This window comes from Colletotrichum siamense (genome assembly GCF_013390195.1).
Source record: "Colletotrichum siamense strain Cg363 chromosome Unknown KSG_Cg363_contig08, whole genome shotgun sequence".
Taxonomy (NCBI): Eukaryota; Fungi; Ascomycota; class Sordariomycetes; order Glomerellales; family Glomerellaceae; genus Colletotrichum; species Colletotrichum siamense.
Window position 1 is genome coordinate 2,442,527 of NW_023501021.1, and position 16,381 is coordinate 2,458,907.

Below are 16,381 nucleotides of genomic sequence, written 5' to 3' on the forward strand. Positions count from 1 at the left end.
CGCCGCAGCCACTGCAGCGTCAAGCTTTCCTCCAAATCGGCCCACAACCTCAGTTTTGTTTCACTTAACCTCAGGCACCGGACGCCGTCGGTCCTCAATGCCTCAGAGCCTGGACTTCAGACGGAGCCTGACTAACCCTGCAGCCAGATGTCCGGCGTGCCCTGTCGTCAAGGTATGCGCGACTGGCGAACACAATGCGTGCGCATCAAGTTGGAACATGTGGATACCAAGGGGAAGCGATCTATATGCTCGTCTGCCCAGGGTCTGGTAAGAATTTGCGAATATGACGAAGCGAGAGGTTTTAGGAGGCTTTGGAACTACTGGTGGGAGTACGCGTGGAATGATCACCATGCTCCTTTAAATGTTTATATGTTCGATTTGGCGGTCTTATGTCTCGGAAGGCAGTAGCTCATTTATCGCAAGCAGATCTCCGGGACCGCCGGACTCGGGCCGCCGCGTCCTGCATCCGGACCGCTTCGGACATAACATGAACAGGAGCTCCAGATCCTACCGCTTCGCATGGGACAATACCAAGTGGATTTAAATCACAAGAAGTACAGCCAAAGTGAGAAATTTGTTGAAAGGAATGAAATTTCTGCCATGGTGAGGCATCTGAAACCAGTCTGAACAGAATCATGAATGCAACCTCTTGGCTCTACCAAACATGGCAACTTGGCTCGTGACTCTTCAAAAGAACCACCAGCACCCAACAAAATGAACCCGAGATATTGAGCCTCGAGTATGTAACCTGCCGACCAAATCCCATACACACGTGATCCTACATGTCCTCGGAAAGAAGACTGTGAAGTCCAAAGAACAGCCCCGATGTGGGCACTGACCAGTCGGCCCCCGGCGACTCGGTGCGCTTCCGGGGATAAGCGGATGAAGCGGGCTCGAGTCGGTACTCAATTCGCCGACGGAAATTTCCACCACCACTGTGGCACCTGTTATCGTCATTGATCTGCCTACCTGTTCCCAGCTATCACAGATCCGGCACTGGCCGGCCGCGAACACCCTCTTTCCCCCAAGCTTACTTTTTTTTCTTTCCCGTTCCCTTTCCTTCACCCCGCGCAACAAACGACAGAGGTCAAGGATATGGGAGCTTGCAACTTCCTCCTCCCTCAACACCTCGCCCAACCATGATGCGCCAAAGCATAGCCGCCCTCTCCGCGAGGCCAGCGGCGTCCCGCTGCCTCCAAGTCTCCCCCGCGGCACGCATCCTCAACCCATCCATCCGCTTGCGCCCCTCCACGACGACAAGACCACGACCACCCAGCTCAACAGCAACCTCACAACGCACAATCCACTCGACATCCCGCACCGGATCCCGCTACGAACCCCTCCGCCCGCCGTCCCCCGCCTCCCTCGGCGCCCCGAAGCGCGCCCGCACATATCCCAAGGGCCGCAAATGGACCCGCCGCCTGCTCGTCCTCTCCGCCGCCGTCGGCACCGTCTACCTCCTCGACTCCCACGTCTACGCCTCCGGCCTCGGCCGCTCCCTCCGCACCTTCGGCACCGGCCTCCTCGTCGCCCTCGACTACAAGCTCAACTTCCGCCCCGTCCCGCTCACCGGCGGCTCCGTCCAGGACCTGCACCGCCGCAACGCCGAGCGCCTGTTCGACCTGCTCCGGCACAATGGCGGGCTGTACCTCAAGATCGGCCAGGCCATCGCCATGCAGAGCGCCGTGCTGCCGCCCGAGTTCCAGAAGATGTTCGCGCGCATGTTCGACGACGCGCCGCAGGGCGAGTGGTCCGACGTCGAGGCCGTCATCCGCGAGGACTTTGGCGGGCGCTCCGTCGAGGAGGTCTTCGGCGTCAGCTTCCGCGGGGAAGAAGGCAAGGGCCTGATGGAGCGCCGCGCGAGAGCCAGCGCCAGCGTCGCGCAGGTGCACTGGGCGCGGCTGCCGGACGGCCGGGAGGTGGCGATCAAGATCCAGAAGCGCGAGATCGCGAAGCAGATCTCGTGGGACCTGTGGGCGTTCAAGACGGTCGCGTGGATCTACAGCCGGTGGTTCGACCTGCCGCTGTACAGCCTCGTGCCCTTCATCACGGAGCGGCTCGAGCTCGAGACGGACTTTGAGAACGAGGCCAAGAACTCGGAGACCATGCGCACGCTGATCGACGGCGAGCGCAGCCTGCGCGGCCGCGTGTACGTGCCCAAGGTCTACCCGGAGCTGTCGACGAAGCGCGTCATGACGACGGAGTGGATCGAGGGCGTGCGGCTGTGGGACAAGCAGGGCATCAACGGGCGCTGGCTCGGCGGGTACGGGAACGGGTCGCCGGGCGTCAAGGGCGCGACGACACTCGATGCCCCCGACGCGGCGGCCGTGCGGCGGGAGCTCCGCGAGCGGCCGTACCGGGAGCAGCTGAAGCCCGAGCGCGGGGAGTGGCGGGGCCGGCGCGGGCGCGGCGGGCTGGGGCTGAGCAGCAAGGAGGTGATGACGACGATGGTGGACCTGTTCTCGGCGCAGATCTTCAAATGGGGCGTGGTGCACTGCGACCCGCACCCGGGCAACATCTTCATCCGGAGGCTGCCGAGCGGGCGGGCGGAGCTGGTGCTCATCGACCACGGGCTGTACGTGTACATGAGCCCGGCGTTCCGGCACCAGTACGGGGTGTTCTGGAAGGCGCTGATGACGTTCGACAACAAGACGATCGAGCAGGTGACGGAGGCGTGGGGGATCAAGGCGGCGGACCTGTTTGCGAGCGCGACGCTGATGAGGCCGTACGAGGGCGGGGACGAGCGCACGCGCAACGGCATCATGAAGGAGCTCGAGGGCAAGACGCCGGCGGAGCGGCACTACGAGATGCAGCAACGGATGAAGCAGGGCATCCGCGACATGCTGGCCGACGAGGAGAAGTGGCCCAAGGAGCTGATTTTTATCGGGAGGAACATGCGCATCGTGCAGGGGAATAATCAGTACCTCGGCAGCCCCGTGAACCGCGTCAAGATGATGGGCCAGTGGGCTTCGCGGAGCCTGTACGAGGACCCGAACCTGCCGTGGGCGAGGAGGGTCAGCAACGCGTGGAGGCATTTCGTGTTCAAGGGGGTGCTGGCGCTGACGGATGTTGCGTTCTACTTTTTCAAGATCAGGCAGTGGCTGGGTTTTGGTGGAGGCATGGAGGATGAGATGGAGAAGAGGATGAAGGATATTGCGCAGGATTTCGGTGTTGAGCTGCAGCATGAGGTGTTCGAGGGGTAGAGGGTGATAGATGTTGTTGGCTGATAGACGTCTTGTCAAGAGAAGAGAGGAGGTTTAAGTGTTTTATTATAGACTTTTTTGCTGGTGTAGAGGCGCGGGTTTCGGTAAACGGGGAGACCTAGAGGAAAAGATACCACTCATGACTTCACTGAAAGGGTTCATGTCATTTGAAGGACGTCTTTCAATGTTTTTTGCGATGCTACTTGTCTGGGCTTCGTGCTCTTCGGCGAGAGTCCAGGATGGCCTCCAAAGCTTGGTTGCCCTATATAAAAAGCCTCCCAACACGTGTCGACCAAGTGCTGAGCCGAGCAATAATTCTCCCTTTGTCATTGTGCGTGGTTAAACAGACTACATAGCTCACTGGATGTGGGGTTTATCCCGCTATGCGAGGCAATCATTGGAACTCAACCTCGGTGACATATGAGCTGAACATATCCCAGACTGAATACTTATGAGACGAGGGAAACGCAGGAGAGCGGTGGTGTTGGAATAGAAGAGGGTGACGAGTCCACGGCACACACCGAGGAGCACATAAGTTTACTCGGGGATCGTCGCTATGTCGAGACATTGTGCCTCGAGTGTCTCTGTTACCTGATCTGTAAGGTTATTTTGGCTTCAGCAGACAACGCCTTTATATCTTGTGAGGAAGACTTGTAAACATTACTTGGGAGAATATACTGCTATACAGATTCAGTGTCCGTTAGGGGGTTATTATCGAGGACGTAGAAATCAGATTGGGTTGCTGCGCATTTGTTGCGAGACTTGGATTCTGTACTGCGTGCTGAATCACGGTTTTCAGAGTCACGAGCGCCAAGTTGAAGGGCACCATTGATGCCGTATAAATTTCGCTTTTCGACACTTACTATCGATGCAGAGTAAATATGCGAATATCGTAGTTCGCACTACGAGGTTCGCGTTGTCGGGGTGTTTCTGCCCCTAAAGAGAGGCTGACATGACGTGCGCAGTCAGCCGTCTTATCCAGCGTCGCCGATACAACAAAGCAGATTCGCGATCGTCAGCTGAGTATTCCTTATTACATTACTCTTCGGAAGAGAAGGGCGGAAGACTATGGGTTATGCCTCTGAGGTGGTAATTTCGTGAGACTTTCTGCTGACGTCCAGTCCTGGATCAACAACAGATCTCCTCCGGGTCGGAATGCTTGGCATCATGGATTACATCAGATACTATCTTGCTGAGGCTCTATGGTCATGGGGCATGGAGCCGACTAATATAGGCCCGCAATCCAACCTCATGGACAACTCAGAATAACAGCACGGAGCTCGACAACAAACCCGGCTGACAACCACTCCAAGACGAGAAGGGTTCTACTAGATTTCTGTACCGCAGTAAGTGAAGGACTTAGAGTCCCAGCATTCAATGCCTCCATCTTGAAAACCTACCTACTTATATATTTGAAGGTAATCATGATATGTTCTATGCATGAGGTTTCATGCACAATCACAGACCCTTGTCACATCCGTTGTATGACCAATGTGATTTGCAAGAATGACACTTCAGCTAAGGCCTAGTTGATGCAGCACCTTGATGGACACTGTAGCCTTCAGTTCTCACATTTTTGCGTGGTGTTCTTCATCGTCTCTTAGAGTGTACCTCCGTTAAGTATTCTATGGTGGAGCAAGCTTCGTAGTCTTTACCTGTGGTTCGAGAGAGACGTATATGACTGATGTTTTCAGTCCATCGTGCTGAAGTTGAGCCTTCCTCAAAGTAATGAACTACAATCCCTGGGACATTTGCCCCCGTACTATTGGGAATCTGTCTGAACTGAGATAAGCCTCGTCTTATATACTATACATACCTATCCGATGATACTCTAAGAGCACGATTCCAGGCTCGGCGGTCCCACGTCCACATCCGGCCACCTGGTTATTTGAGAGTCAACAAACACGTTGAATAGTTCGGTTTATAAAATGAAAAGAACGGCAGCTTTGAATTGAAATCAATGATAGGGGCCATCTCCGTTTCAGAAGTCCAAGCCAATTCGCGAATCTGCCGTTATAGTAACCTAAGGGCAAATGCACAATACTTCATATGCAACAGTTGTGTGTTGTCTACGACCATCATCTGTTTCATCTGGTTGGTAATACAGCAGAACAATGTAAGGACTGCAGCTAAATATGCAGCTAACTGCCAGTGCCACTTACGTTTGGTGACATGGGCTACTTGCCAACAAGCAAGTTCTGAAGCTATCGGAACCTAGGCAACAACATCGCGAATCTCGTCCTCTTGCGTAAAAGGACCTTATTTGCCCTTCTTGCCACAGAGATTTTCTGTGTTTCTGTCAAATTTGCTACCACCACTGGCTTCCATGTCTTTTATAAGGATGTGAGGTCCTGTCGCTGCTGCGGTAGCAATCGTCATGTCCCATAGTCTACCCGGTGAGATCAAGTAGAACAACCCAGCCATCTCAGTGTAAATGAGTCTATAACGTCATGATCATTAATCCTGCAGGCAAATAATACATTCTTGCTTAAGCTAACATAGACATTTGAATGTTGTCATTATGTCTACCTGAGCTGATCATCAGAAGAATCAAAGCGCAGTGAACCTGCTTGCGAGCATGCTGAGTTGAGTCGGTAGTTCTCACGCAGATCACATCATGTTTCAACATCACAGACCAAATTATAGTCCGTATAAATTTGGATGCCGGGTTTCCTGAGGATACACCTGTGCGCGTGGACCTAATGCGCAAGGCGAAATGAGGAACCTCAACAAAGGCTATTTTCGATCGCTGATCACTTCTCAGCCTGGAGAATGTCATCAACATGTCTTAGCAGCGCGTCCAGTCCCTCGGTTCCTTGGAGTCGGCTTCGTTCAACAGCTCATTTGCGTTTAAGAAAGTGTCTCTTGCAAAGACTCATCAGTCTTTTAAACACACCGCGCCAGCACTTGAATGCTCTTTGCCTACTTCATACTCCTGCCATCGCCACTCTGAGACACAAAGCAATTCTGGAAGCCAGAGTCAAGAGTTTGAGGAACTTGTGAACTGGGTATGTGATAGATGCTGTACCTCACTGCGCAAGTGATCTCAATACCTTCACGATATCCAAAATCTGGCTTTGTTATTATTCTAGCCTGAATATCTGCAGGGGCATATGGAGAGGTTGTATAAGATAACAGACTACAGCCTTTTATTTGCGAGCGAAGAAATCTGATCTTTCGGTCAGTAGATAAGTTGGTTCACTCATCTTTAATGCACTATGAAGACAGGAAATCCAAGTAGCTCCCGTGTTTGATTATTGCTGTCATTTACTTGATAGTCACGCCTCGGCAGCTGCATCCTTCATGACCCAGAATGTCGGCAGATCACCTTTATTCTGAGGAGGAAGAGGTTCTTGAATAAAAGGCTCAGCAAGTTACAGAGGTTCTTGAGAAACGCCAGAAACGACAATTTGTCCTCCACTGAGAGACATGACAGGCGAATCTCCCTCTAGACTCTCCGACTTATGCTCTGAGGTACTCTTTGACGCAGCTCCATCAGTGAGTTTCACCTGCAAGGTGTACTCATTAGGTCTGTCCGGCGATTATCCTGCAATCATACCTCAGCACGAAGAGCGATTAAGCTTCTTAACTAAGATGACTACAATAACAACGGTGGAACAGCGTTCAGATGATTGCTATCATGTTCTGTGATAAGCTCAGTATCGTGCCAGTTGAAGCGATGTCATTGGGTTTGAGAATCTCTGAATAGAATGATGGACTGCCGTGTTTCGTGCACTGCAGCCTAGCGTACATGAGGCGCATGAAGGGATCTGCTGAGTATTGTTGGCAGGGTTCAAATGGTATTGGCCTGACATGTTACGGTAGCATGCAGCTTTAAGGGCTACACAATGTGCAAATTGACCAGTAACGGGACGGCAATTGACGCTTCTCATACGGCACTTCTTTCAACTCTAGACTCCAATGATTTCCACACCCGAACAACGCCACCAGTGATTTTCATCCCCATATTCCATCTAACAGCGTAGATCGGTGGCAGGTATCTTCAGCAAACTTTTCTGTCAATGAAGTATTCACGCAGTTGAAACGCGAATGTCTTCGATGCATGAAATCTGGCAGAAAGTCTAGTGTGGCAAGACTAGTGCTATGAAGACTGGGTATTCATCATCAAATTCGTATCAGACCTCTCTATCTGTACAAGTTATTCTGGCCTGTCCGATCTCTATAAGATTCACAGACTGTTTTTAAATAGGCAGTGCAGCAGCAAGTGCAGATGTGTCTCTTCGGCTCTCAGAAGCAGGTGACGATTCCTTATTTAAACCTTAACAGATTCCTGATTACTGATTATCAAGCAGAATAAGCTTCTTCAAACTTGTGTACAGAATTGTCTCATTGAGCTGTTGTACGCCCTGCAGCTACCGTCGGCGATAAAACCGCATGAGCATAAACAACAAGTGTGCTTATGCCATCAACAGACTTGGAAGTATTCCACACCACACTATCGATGGACGAGACAGATGCACGGCGCCTTAGTATCTGGAAATAGAAGCAGGAACTCTTTTCAGTAGCGGCCACTGATGTGTTGGAAACCTGGGTGTTTCGAGGTTACACATGAATGAGTTGCTTGCAATCCAAGATTGTAACCTGAGGTAAACTTATGCCACATTGCTGCATGTCAAAGTCATGCCACAGACAGCTTTTTTATACTCAGGTGAAGGAATTAATTTTCGCTTGTAAAGAGAATGGTGCTTCTCTTCTGTTCATGCCTTAAATCATCGACGTTGAGACCAAGGAGACTTTCTCGTGTTTCTTGTACACTACGAAGAATCGGGTCAAGATATTCAATCAACACCGTGGACGGGAGGCTCCCATGAAGAATGTCCCATGCAATGAGCAATCCTGGTCGATTGTACGACTGTAGTCGTTCTGCAGTCCCGTCTTTCAGCCCAAGCCAAGGACCCCGAATCGAGAAGCTCTTGTTGTCAGGTCATATAGCACCTTTGCCAGAGACCGACTTCCTTTTGCTGGCGAGTATACTGGTTGAATACCACAACGACTACGCTGAGGGCTATGAAGTAGAGATCTATGAGTCTATGGCTTCCAGAAGTGTCGAGAACTTTTTGTGAGCGGTAGATTTTCGATTCCGAGTGAGGTCAGATGACTATTAGCAACAAAACGAAGACGAGCCCGCTGGCATTGTCTGCCTAGAGACCGCCCATGCAAACAAGGCTTGCTTAAATAGGAGCGCATCTATAATCAGAATAGTTTGCCTTGAGTACTTAAGAGCGCCCAGGACATAGTAGCCAGTGATTTCCCTCTCTACAAGGCAATGAAGGAACTTTCTCTGAATTCCTGCAGCCGTGGATGCGATGTATCACGAAGCGTAGCATAGCCACGCAAACATCACCCAGCAAGCTCCATGATTCCGAAGGAGGGCTTCAATGCCCACGTATTCGGTCCGGAATACATGCATGGTAACGGCAGACGAGAGTGCCGACCCAGACAGAAAGCAGTTGTCACATACCTGGGTGATCAACGATGCTGTGAGAAGATTGCGTAAAATATTCCGACAGTCTTCTGGGTAAGACTACTCAATTTTCTGAAACGACTGCATTGCCCAAGACATGACTTACGCCGAAATGGCAAGATGCAATTTATCAGACTCGACCAAACCTCGTGATCCAGCACACCTGCTTGGCGCATCCTCGCATCGGCGACTAGCAAAAGTCGGCACATTACCTTACACGATGAGTGATGTTTTGTACAAATACTTTCTGTGATACATTGGAAAGCCCATGAATACTGGGACAACACGTCTCCAATGTCTACCGGGAGGCCCCGCGAGATGGACTTTGGTCTTGGGCAATGCCGTAGCCCCCGATGGCAGCTTCTCAATAGATTCAATGTGTATATTGACGCTATATCTCGGTATCTTGAGAGTAGTATCAGTGAATAGGCTGACGGTGGATGGGATGACGGAAGGCGTAAGGTGGCTCGACGAATTCTTCCAGGAGCGATTGCGCCAACGGTCCGTCTCACAACGCGACTTATGGTTGGGCGTGATTCTGCAGAATTACATGTTGGAAAAGAGATTGCTTCCATTAAATGATGAATGAACACGAAGCGTGGCATCGTGCATTACTTGGCTCGGAGAGCTTGCCCCTTCTGCTTCGAAAGCTGTTGCTGACGCTCAACATCGTGAAATACCTCGTTTAGTAGTATAAAAACATGAAGTTTCCCATAGGATTGATCAAGGCACAATCTGGAAGGCTTGGACCCCCACGGAATGAGAGGATGGCTTCGTTCCATCGCTCTACCGTTAGCCTTGGCCCTCTCAACACGACTAACCCAAATATACTAAGGTATGCGAACCACGTCAGGCTGCTTTTGCCGTCAGGCGTCCTCCATGACCGTTGATGATACATCTCTTTGTGTAGCACAATATATTCAGACGATTGGAGGCATGGTAATGTGGTTTGCCGGCAGCCTGCGTGTAAGGCCCAAGCCGGTCACCAGTCCTGGCTATATAAAACCAGCCGTGTGGATAGATGACTCTGTAGACATCAATCCATTGCATGCTGTTGCTTGTTTGCTCGTTTCTGATCAAGGTCTCATATACTCGTCTGCGTTCCTCCAATTGGCTACGCTAGACCGGGGCGTGCTCCGGACGGTGGCTTGAATTCCATCCTCCTTCGCCTCTGTCTGCATTCGCGTATTCAACCTCAACCGACGCATGTGACAACGTACACAGAGACCAAATCGAGCAATGACGTGGGCCTACTCTCTGGTTTCCGCGCGGGATGCTGATCACTCTGCGATTCCGGAAACGTACCAGACGGCAAGCAAAGTCCCCATTTCGCCGCGCTGAATCCATAAGCATTTAATCATGCAATAAATACAAGCGGTGGCTGTGATGCTAGCACATTGATGCAAGACTTGCTCGAGCCGTCAGAGTACTCATCGAAACGAAGGAAAATCCTACAGCAAGGGGAAGAACTGGGAGGTTGACGAGTCCCTTTTGAACAATGCAGGGATCGAGATCTCAGAACCCTGAAGGGTCCAAGAGAGGCTCAAGTATTGGCAATAAGTACGCCGCACCCGAAAGGCAGAAATCAGCCATCGGCTTCGGCCGCATCATCACGCCTCCTCAACCCGCCACAAACTCTCACTCTCACTTTAGCTTGCTGTCGAGGACAAGCGTGTTCTAACTACGGGCTCGTTGGGCCCCTTTGCGACTCTCCCTGCTTCCCGAGCTCCCAACAGCGACCACACACAAACCTGACTAGGACACCATTCTTCCTACCCCTGGCGTGAGCAAGGGAGAGAGAGAGAGAACGCGCGCATGTTCTTTCAAACAACCCCCCGCGCCCCGTTGCCGAACCCCGTCGGTTTTCTCCGGGTTCGGGACACATAAGGCTGAAGCGAACAATGAACACCACCACCACAAGCCATTACCAGCCCGGAAACCTTGGGCGCCCCTATCCGAGTCGAGTCGGGGGCGAGCCAGGTTTGTCTACAAGCTGGGTGAGCCTGGCTTTTTATAAATTGTGCAATGGTGTAAATTGCCCGGAACGTGTCATGTTTGCTGTCAAGTCGTAGGTGTGTGTGAGGGTGTTATGCAAGTTGAGGGCTCCCGGAAAAGAGCCCCCAAACACCTAGGACAGGCAGCTGACAAACGGCGGAAGCTCTGTCATGAGTAAGACGTATTGAACCTACTCTGGATATCGCTTGTACAACCGTCCGGTCCCTACTGCGAGTAGACGCTACTGGCGATCAGAGGGACGAGCCGACAGCGCTGTGACTTCCAGATATACATATATCCGACTACCTCGATCGGATTAACTCGAAAGCTACCATGCAAGACGAAGGCGCAAGCGGGAGAGGCAGAAGCCAGCGGGCCGAATTGGTGAAGGGGGGCAGCGGCGGCGGCAGCCCGAGCGAGAGGAGCAGGGCGTCTGGGCACAGAACTCCTGGGGTTCGGAAGCTGTTTCCGCGATATTGCGGCTCACGGGATGTTCCCGGGCACTTGTTTGAATGGAGGACTGCGCTCTGGGGTGGCTTCACTTGATCAAACCTTCGGGTCATTGGCTCCGAAGTGAGTGTGCTGTGCGGTCAAAAGGGGGTAATAACAAGAGGCAATATGGCAATGTATTTTCGCATTTGGCCGTAATGTCTTGAATTGCATGAAGTTGAGTTAAGCTTGGGGGGTTTGGGCTAGGGGGGGTTAGCGAAGGAGAGGGTGATGTGTGATGTCCTGCCCTACGGATACCGCGTGTGGTCGTGGGCTTTGTGTTCTCGGGAGGGAATGTCTCTCTCGTCTGCGCCACTTGTGCGAGACAAACACAACGTTGTTCTTCTTGTCTCACACAACGATCTCGGGAGTTGGAGGTAGTGAGGCAACGGTGTGGTCGGCTGTTCAGCAGGAGGGCAAGCTAAAATGCGATGCGGAAATGAGAGAAGGAAAAGAAGGAATTTTTGGACCCCTGGAATTTTGGGAGTGGTGTTGGGCTGTCTGGTGGTGAAGGTGGTGGTCGTAGCGGGTTTGCCTTGTTGCACGGTGCTAAAAGGTAATTTGGAGCATGTCGATCGATCTCGGACAATTTGAGAGGAATTTCTTTGGATGAGATGGCATGAAGGAGCGCGTGGTTAATGTGAAACAGCGCCCATTTCGGCGTCGGGGGTTCCACTGACCCCATCGAGTTCGCCAAAGGGCTTGAGGGACGGGGAGGGGACGGGAGGGACGTTGATGGGGTCCATGGAGCGAGATGGAGCGAGATTATCTTGGTCTGCCTGCCTGCAAGTTGCAGTGCTCGCAGAGGCCGTGATCGTATGAAGACGGAAGTGAGAATTGAGATGTTTTAAAATTTTGAGAGGAGCGTCATATGTCTGTGCTGCTTTGGCGAGAGGACGTATCCGTACTTTGAGAGGAAAGAAAAAGAGACGCGAGTCTGAGGTTGACAGCGGCAGTTGTGGGTAGCAATGATCGACGATGAATCTAGACTCACTCAGAGTTGTCGGTTTCCTCTCGTCATTGGTGGCATGACGACGATCTTTTGCGCGTGTGGATGGCCCGGGACAGCACTGGGCACATTTTCGAAAGCCGCTTGCCGCTTGCGGGAGCAAAGACGTTTCCATCCGTGCCACGGGTCCTGCAGCCTGGAATCTAAACCAACCCACCGCACACGACTTTTTTTTTTTTTTTTTCCCTTTCTTTCTTCGTGTGCCAGGGTAAAGTGCCGGGTAAGGATACACAATGACAAGAGATTGGTGTTTGCCGGGTGTGTTTGTGTTAGTATCTTATGCTCCGGAGCACCGATGTAGGAAGCCGCACACGAGATGCCAAGACGTGGGCCGCCGGCTGGTCGATGACGGACGAGAGTCTGTTCCCCGACGAGGGCCGCTGATGGTGTCCGACAGATGCAGATAATTGAACGTTGAGGAAGGAAAAGAAAAAAGTATCATGAGCGGCACGCGTGACAGACGCGCGGGAATTGGAAGAAGATGACGGGCTCTCACACAGTCGGCGGCAGATGATTGGATCAGGAGAATGGATGGGGGATAGGAGATGCGGGTAGGCAGGCAAGACAAGGGAGGTGGTCGTGGGAAAACTTGGCTCGAAATTCCTGGATGCAATTTTAAGGGGTGGCCGCTTACTGGGAAATCCCGTTCTTGCTGAGTTTGTCCCGCGGTTGCATTCAGGGAAGGTCCCTCTTTCGAAAGAGGCTGTCTCGTCCAGGTGCTGTTACATCTGAGCCTTCCCAAACCTGTGCTCAGGGGGAAGGAAGGACGGAAGGGGAGCAATGGAAGGTCCAGAAGGAAAGGTAGGTAGGTAGGAAAGAGCAGATAAGCCAGGTAGGCACCCTCTCGCTTTTGTGCCTCAAGCCTTCCAAACTATTGATACTGGGAATAGGTATTTTGATCATGGTGCTCAGTCAGATGACGTGTAAATGCTGATGAGGGAAATCGAAGCAGCAACAACACAGAGAGCTCCTTCACAGTGATCATCTCCCCATGTGCCGGCCCAGCGGCCAGCGCCAACGCCCTTGCCGTCTTTCCCAGCCTGGCCCAGGGGAAGGATTCTTGTAGCGGGGCGAAGTTGGCGTAGCGTTGGTAGCGGCTCATGCATGAACACGGTGTTGGGACTTAGGGGCAGCACTTGGTGATAGCCCGCCTTCTCTCGTCATTAGCCTTGATTTCCCAAGCTCGACTGGCGCAATACACCGCCATGTGGCCTGGGGGAGCACAAGCCGGCTTCTTGCGTTTAGTGAACAGCAGCTACCTTACCTGCGTGCGAATCTCCTTAGCGACTGGAACATGGGAGTTTTAGCCCCCCCCACAGCTACTCGCCAGATGTAGTTAAAAAAGACGCGCCATTACGCCTAGTCTAAGCTACAGGTTAATATACTTATATTTTGTAGTGAAATTGATACTTTTGAAGTACCTATACTTCCCTAAAGACTGACTAGTATTTCCCCTCTTTTTTTCTAAGTTTATAGTATTCCTCCCTATATACCTCTAACCCTTATAACCTCCCCTTACTACTACTATACCCACCCTACCTTACGTCAAAAAATCACTATTTTTTTGCTATAATAGATAACCCTATTAAATTATTAGATCCTTATAACTTTGAGGTTAAGTACTATAATAAATTTAAGGAATATAACCCTCTTATTAAACTTCCTCACTTTCCTATTAGTATTAGCTTTATTAATAACCTTCTATAACCTCTTCTAGCTTTAGGGATATTATTAATAATCCTTAAGGCTAGTATTAACAGTAGTATTAACTAGGAGGCTAAGTAGCACTCTCTTAGTAACCTAGCGCTTATTATTTAATATAGCTACTATAATAGTAAGGTTTATAGGCATCTTAATAACCTTAACCCTCCTTGAGGAGACTGCTATAGTAACCCTCCTCTAGTAGCTAGCCTACTTTTCTATAAAATAACTTTAGAGCGTTAGTAATATAAGATTAATATTAACTATAGTAAAACCCCTCTTAAGATCTAGGAAGAGTTTATGCCTCTTGCTAAAGTTGCTAAGTAGGTAGTATAGACTAACTATAAGTTAGAGATATACTGCTTTAAGGCTTTAGAAGCTAGTAATACTATATATAACTCTGCTTAAAGCCTTAAGTCACTATAGTAGACCTATAAGGCTGAGATATATATATTTCTTAATATATTAATATATATAACTATCTACTGCAAACTACACCTTAATAACTACTAAGCTAAAGGTAAGTACTTACCTAACTATAAGATTAATTATTAGATCTCTTATAACTACTTTAAATAGCTTTACTATAACTTTACTACTTATAACCCTAATTTTGAGGCTGAGAAAGGCTGCCTTACTATCTATAAGAGGGTTACTAACTAAAGTAACTACCTCTAAGAAGTATTAATATGCTTCTAGACCCCTAGTAGTACCTTTACTATTAATAAGAGTATAATGTGTTACTAAAGCTACTACTCTAATAAGTAATATATATCTAGTAAGCTTATACCTATTAGCTTTAAAGTATAAGTTATTAGTAAAGCTAGGTATTTTTTACGCTAAGCTTAATATATAAATTATAGACTACTTATTACTCTTCTTTAATATAATAAAAATATTAAGAGACCTCTATTAGATACTAAAGCCCTTATAGTATAGCTTATTCTCTAAGTACTACTACTAAATAGTTATTAATAATACTACCTATTTATTAATAACTTATTTATATTAATTAACTTACTTTAATATCTCTATTAATGTGAAGTTATTATTATAGATACCTACTAACCTAATAGTAAGGTTACTAAAATCCTCTATAATATTAAAAGCTATAATAATAACACTAAAAAGATATTATAAAGCACTATCTTTACTATACCTATAGATAATAGTATAGTTAACTAGCTTCTATTTAAGGATAGCTCCCCTATTTTAATAGTAACTACTAGCTTCCACAGTAGAGAGTATACTTAGCTTAAGCTATATAAGCAGCTAGTAAGTAATATAACCTATTTCAGAATATTATAAGTACCTTTTAAAGTAGTTAATCCTACTATAGGAGAGGTAGAGATTACCTATATAAAGCTACTACCCTTCCTTCTTATCTACTATAAATATAACTAATATATAAACGCTATTAATATTAGTAATTAGCACTAAGTAATATATACCTATAGATATTATATATATTATAGAGGGGCCTAAGTATTTAACTTTAACTTTATCTTACCTATTAGTATAATAAACGCCTACTTAGTGTTCTGAGAAGCTTTTTATAATACTTCTAATATATCTAGAGATATATAGAATACTTATTAGACCTAAAGTAAGTTCTAGTAATACCTCTATAAAGAGATTATTATAAAGTATAGCGAGGAGGCTATTATTATATAGTTTTTTTTAGCTATACTAAAATAGCTATCTACTTATATAAATTATACTTTCTTAGTATTACTAAAGAAGAGGCTTTATATATAGTGCTTATCTAAGTTTCAGAAGAAGGTTCTTAGTGAGACTACTACTAATATCTCTAAGGATTATAAAATAGATTTCTAGTATTTAGATTATAGTATAGCCCTCTATAAGAGGTGCTAGTAGGGGTATTACAGTAGATAGTATTAGTAATATTAGCTAATATACCACATTTAGTATAACTTATATTTATATCTATTACCTCTAATTAGACTCCTCGCTAGCTAAACGCACGCCACAAGCGTCTTTTTCGAATATACTGTGGGCACTAAGGGCATAGTCTGACTGGCTACTACACGTGGGATCTAAAACCCCCATGTTCCAGTCGCTAAGGAGATACGCAAGCCGTTGGTATTAGAGTCTGGGCACTTACTTGCCTGATCGATAGCTAGCAGCAGCCACCAGGGCAGAAGCAGCAGCTAGATAAGAAACCAACCAGACAGTTCAAACGGTGTTTCTAGGGCCCGGGGGACCTCCATCATCTCAGTGCTTAGGCTGCGTCGGGCGGCCCCAATGGCGTTATTAGCTGCCCATTAGTGCGCCTGGTTGGAGAATGTCTCTGGGGGCCCTGGGCTAGCGAGCTGCTGGAGTTACGACTGCGTTACAGGCCATGCGGAGCGAGAGAGAGATGCGAGTGATGGGAGAGTGAGGAGCCCTGGCCTGGTCTCTGGCGAGGTCGTCGTCTCTTCTATGTCGTCTCTCGCTGGAGCCGGAGACGGTACCTGGGCCCCAACCCAGCCTAGCGCG

General features: G+C 48.9%; 1 protein-coding gene across 1 annotated transcript; it reads left to right on the plus strand.

Annotated features, from left to right (window-relative positions):
* Nucleotides 1-1,139: 1,139 nt before the first annotated feature.
* On the plus strand, nucleotides 1,140-3,203 carry CGCS363_v012212 (ABC1 family protein; the record flags this gene model as incomplete). The annotated part of the gene is made up of 1 exon (XM_036644061.1): nucleotides 1,140-3,203. The coding sequence occupies one exon, from the start codon at nucleotides 1,140-1,142 to the stop codon at nucleotides 3,201-3,203; it is 2,064 nt and encodes a 687-aa protein (XP_036490149.1).
* Between the last annotated feature and the right edge of the window lie 13,178 nt (nucleotides 3,204-16,381).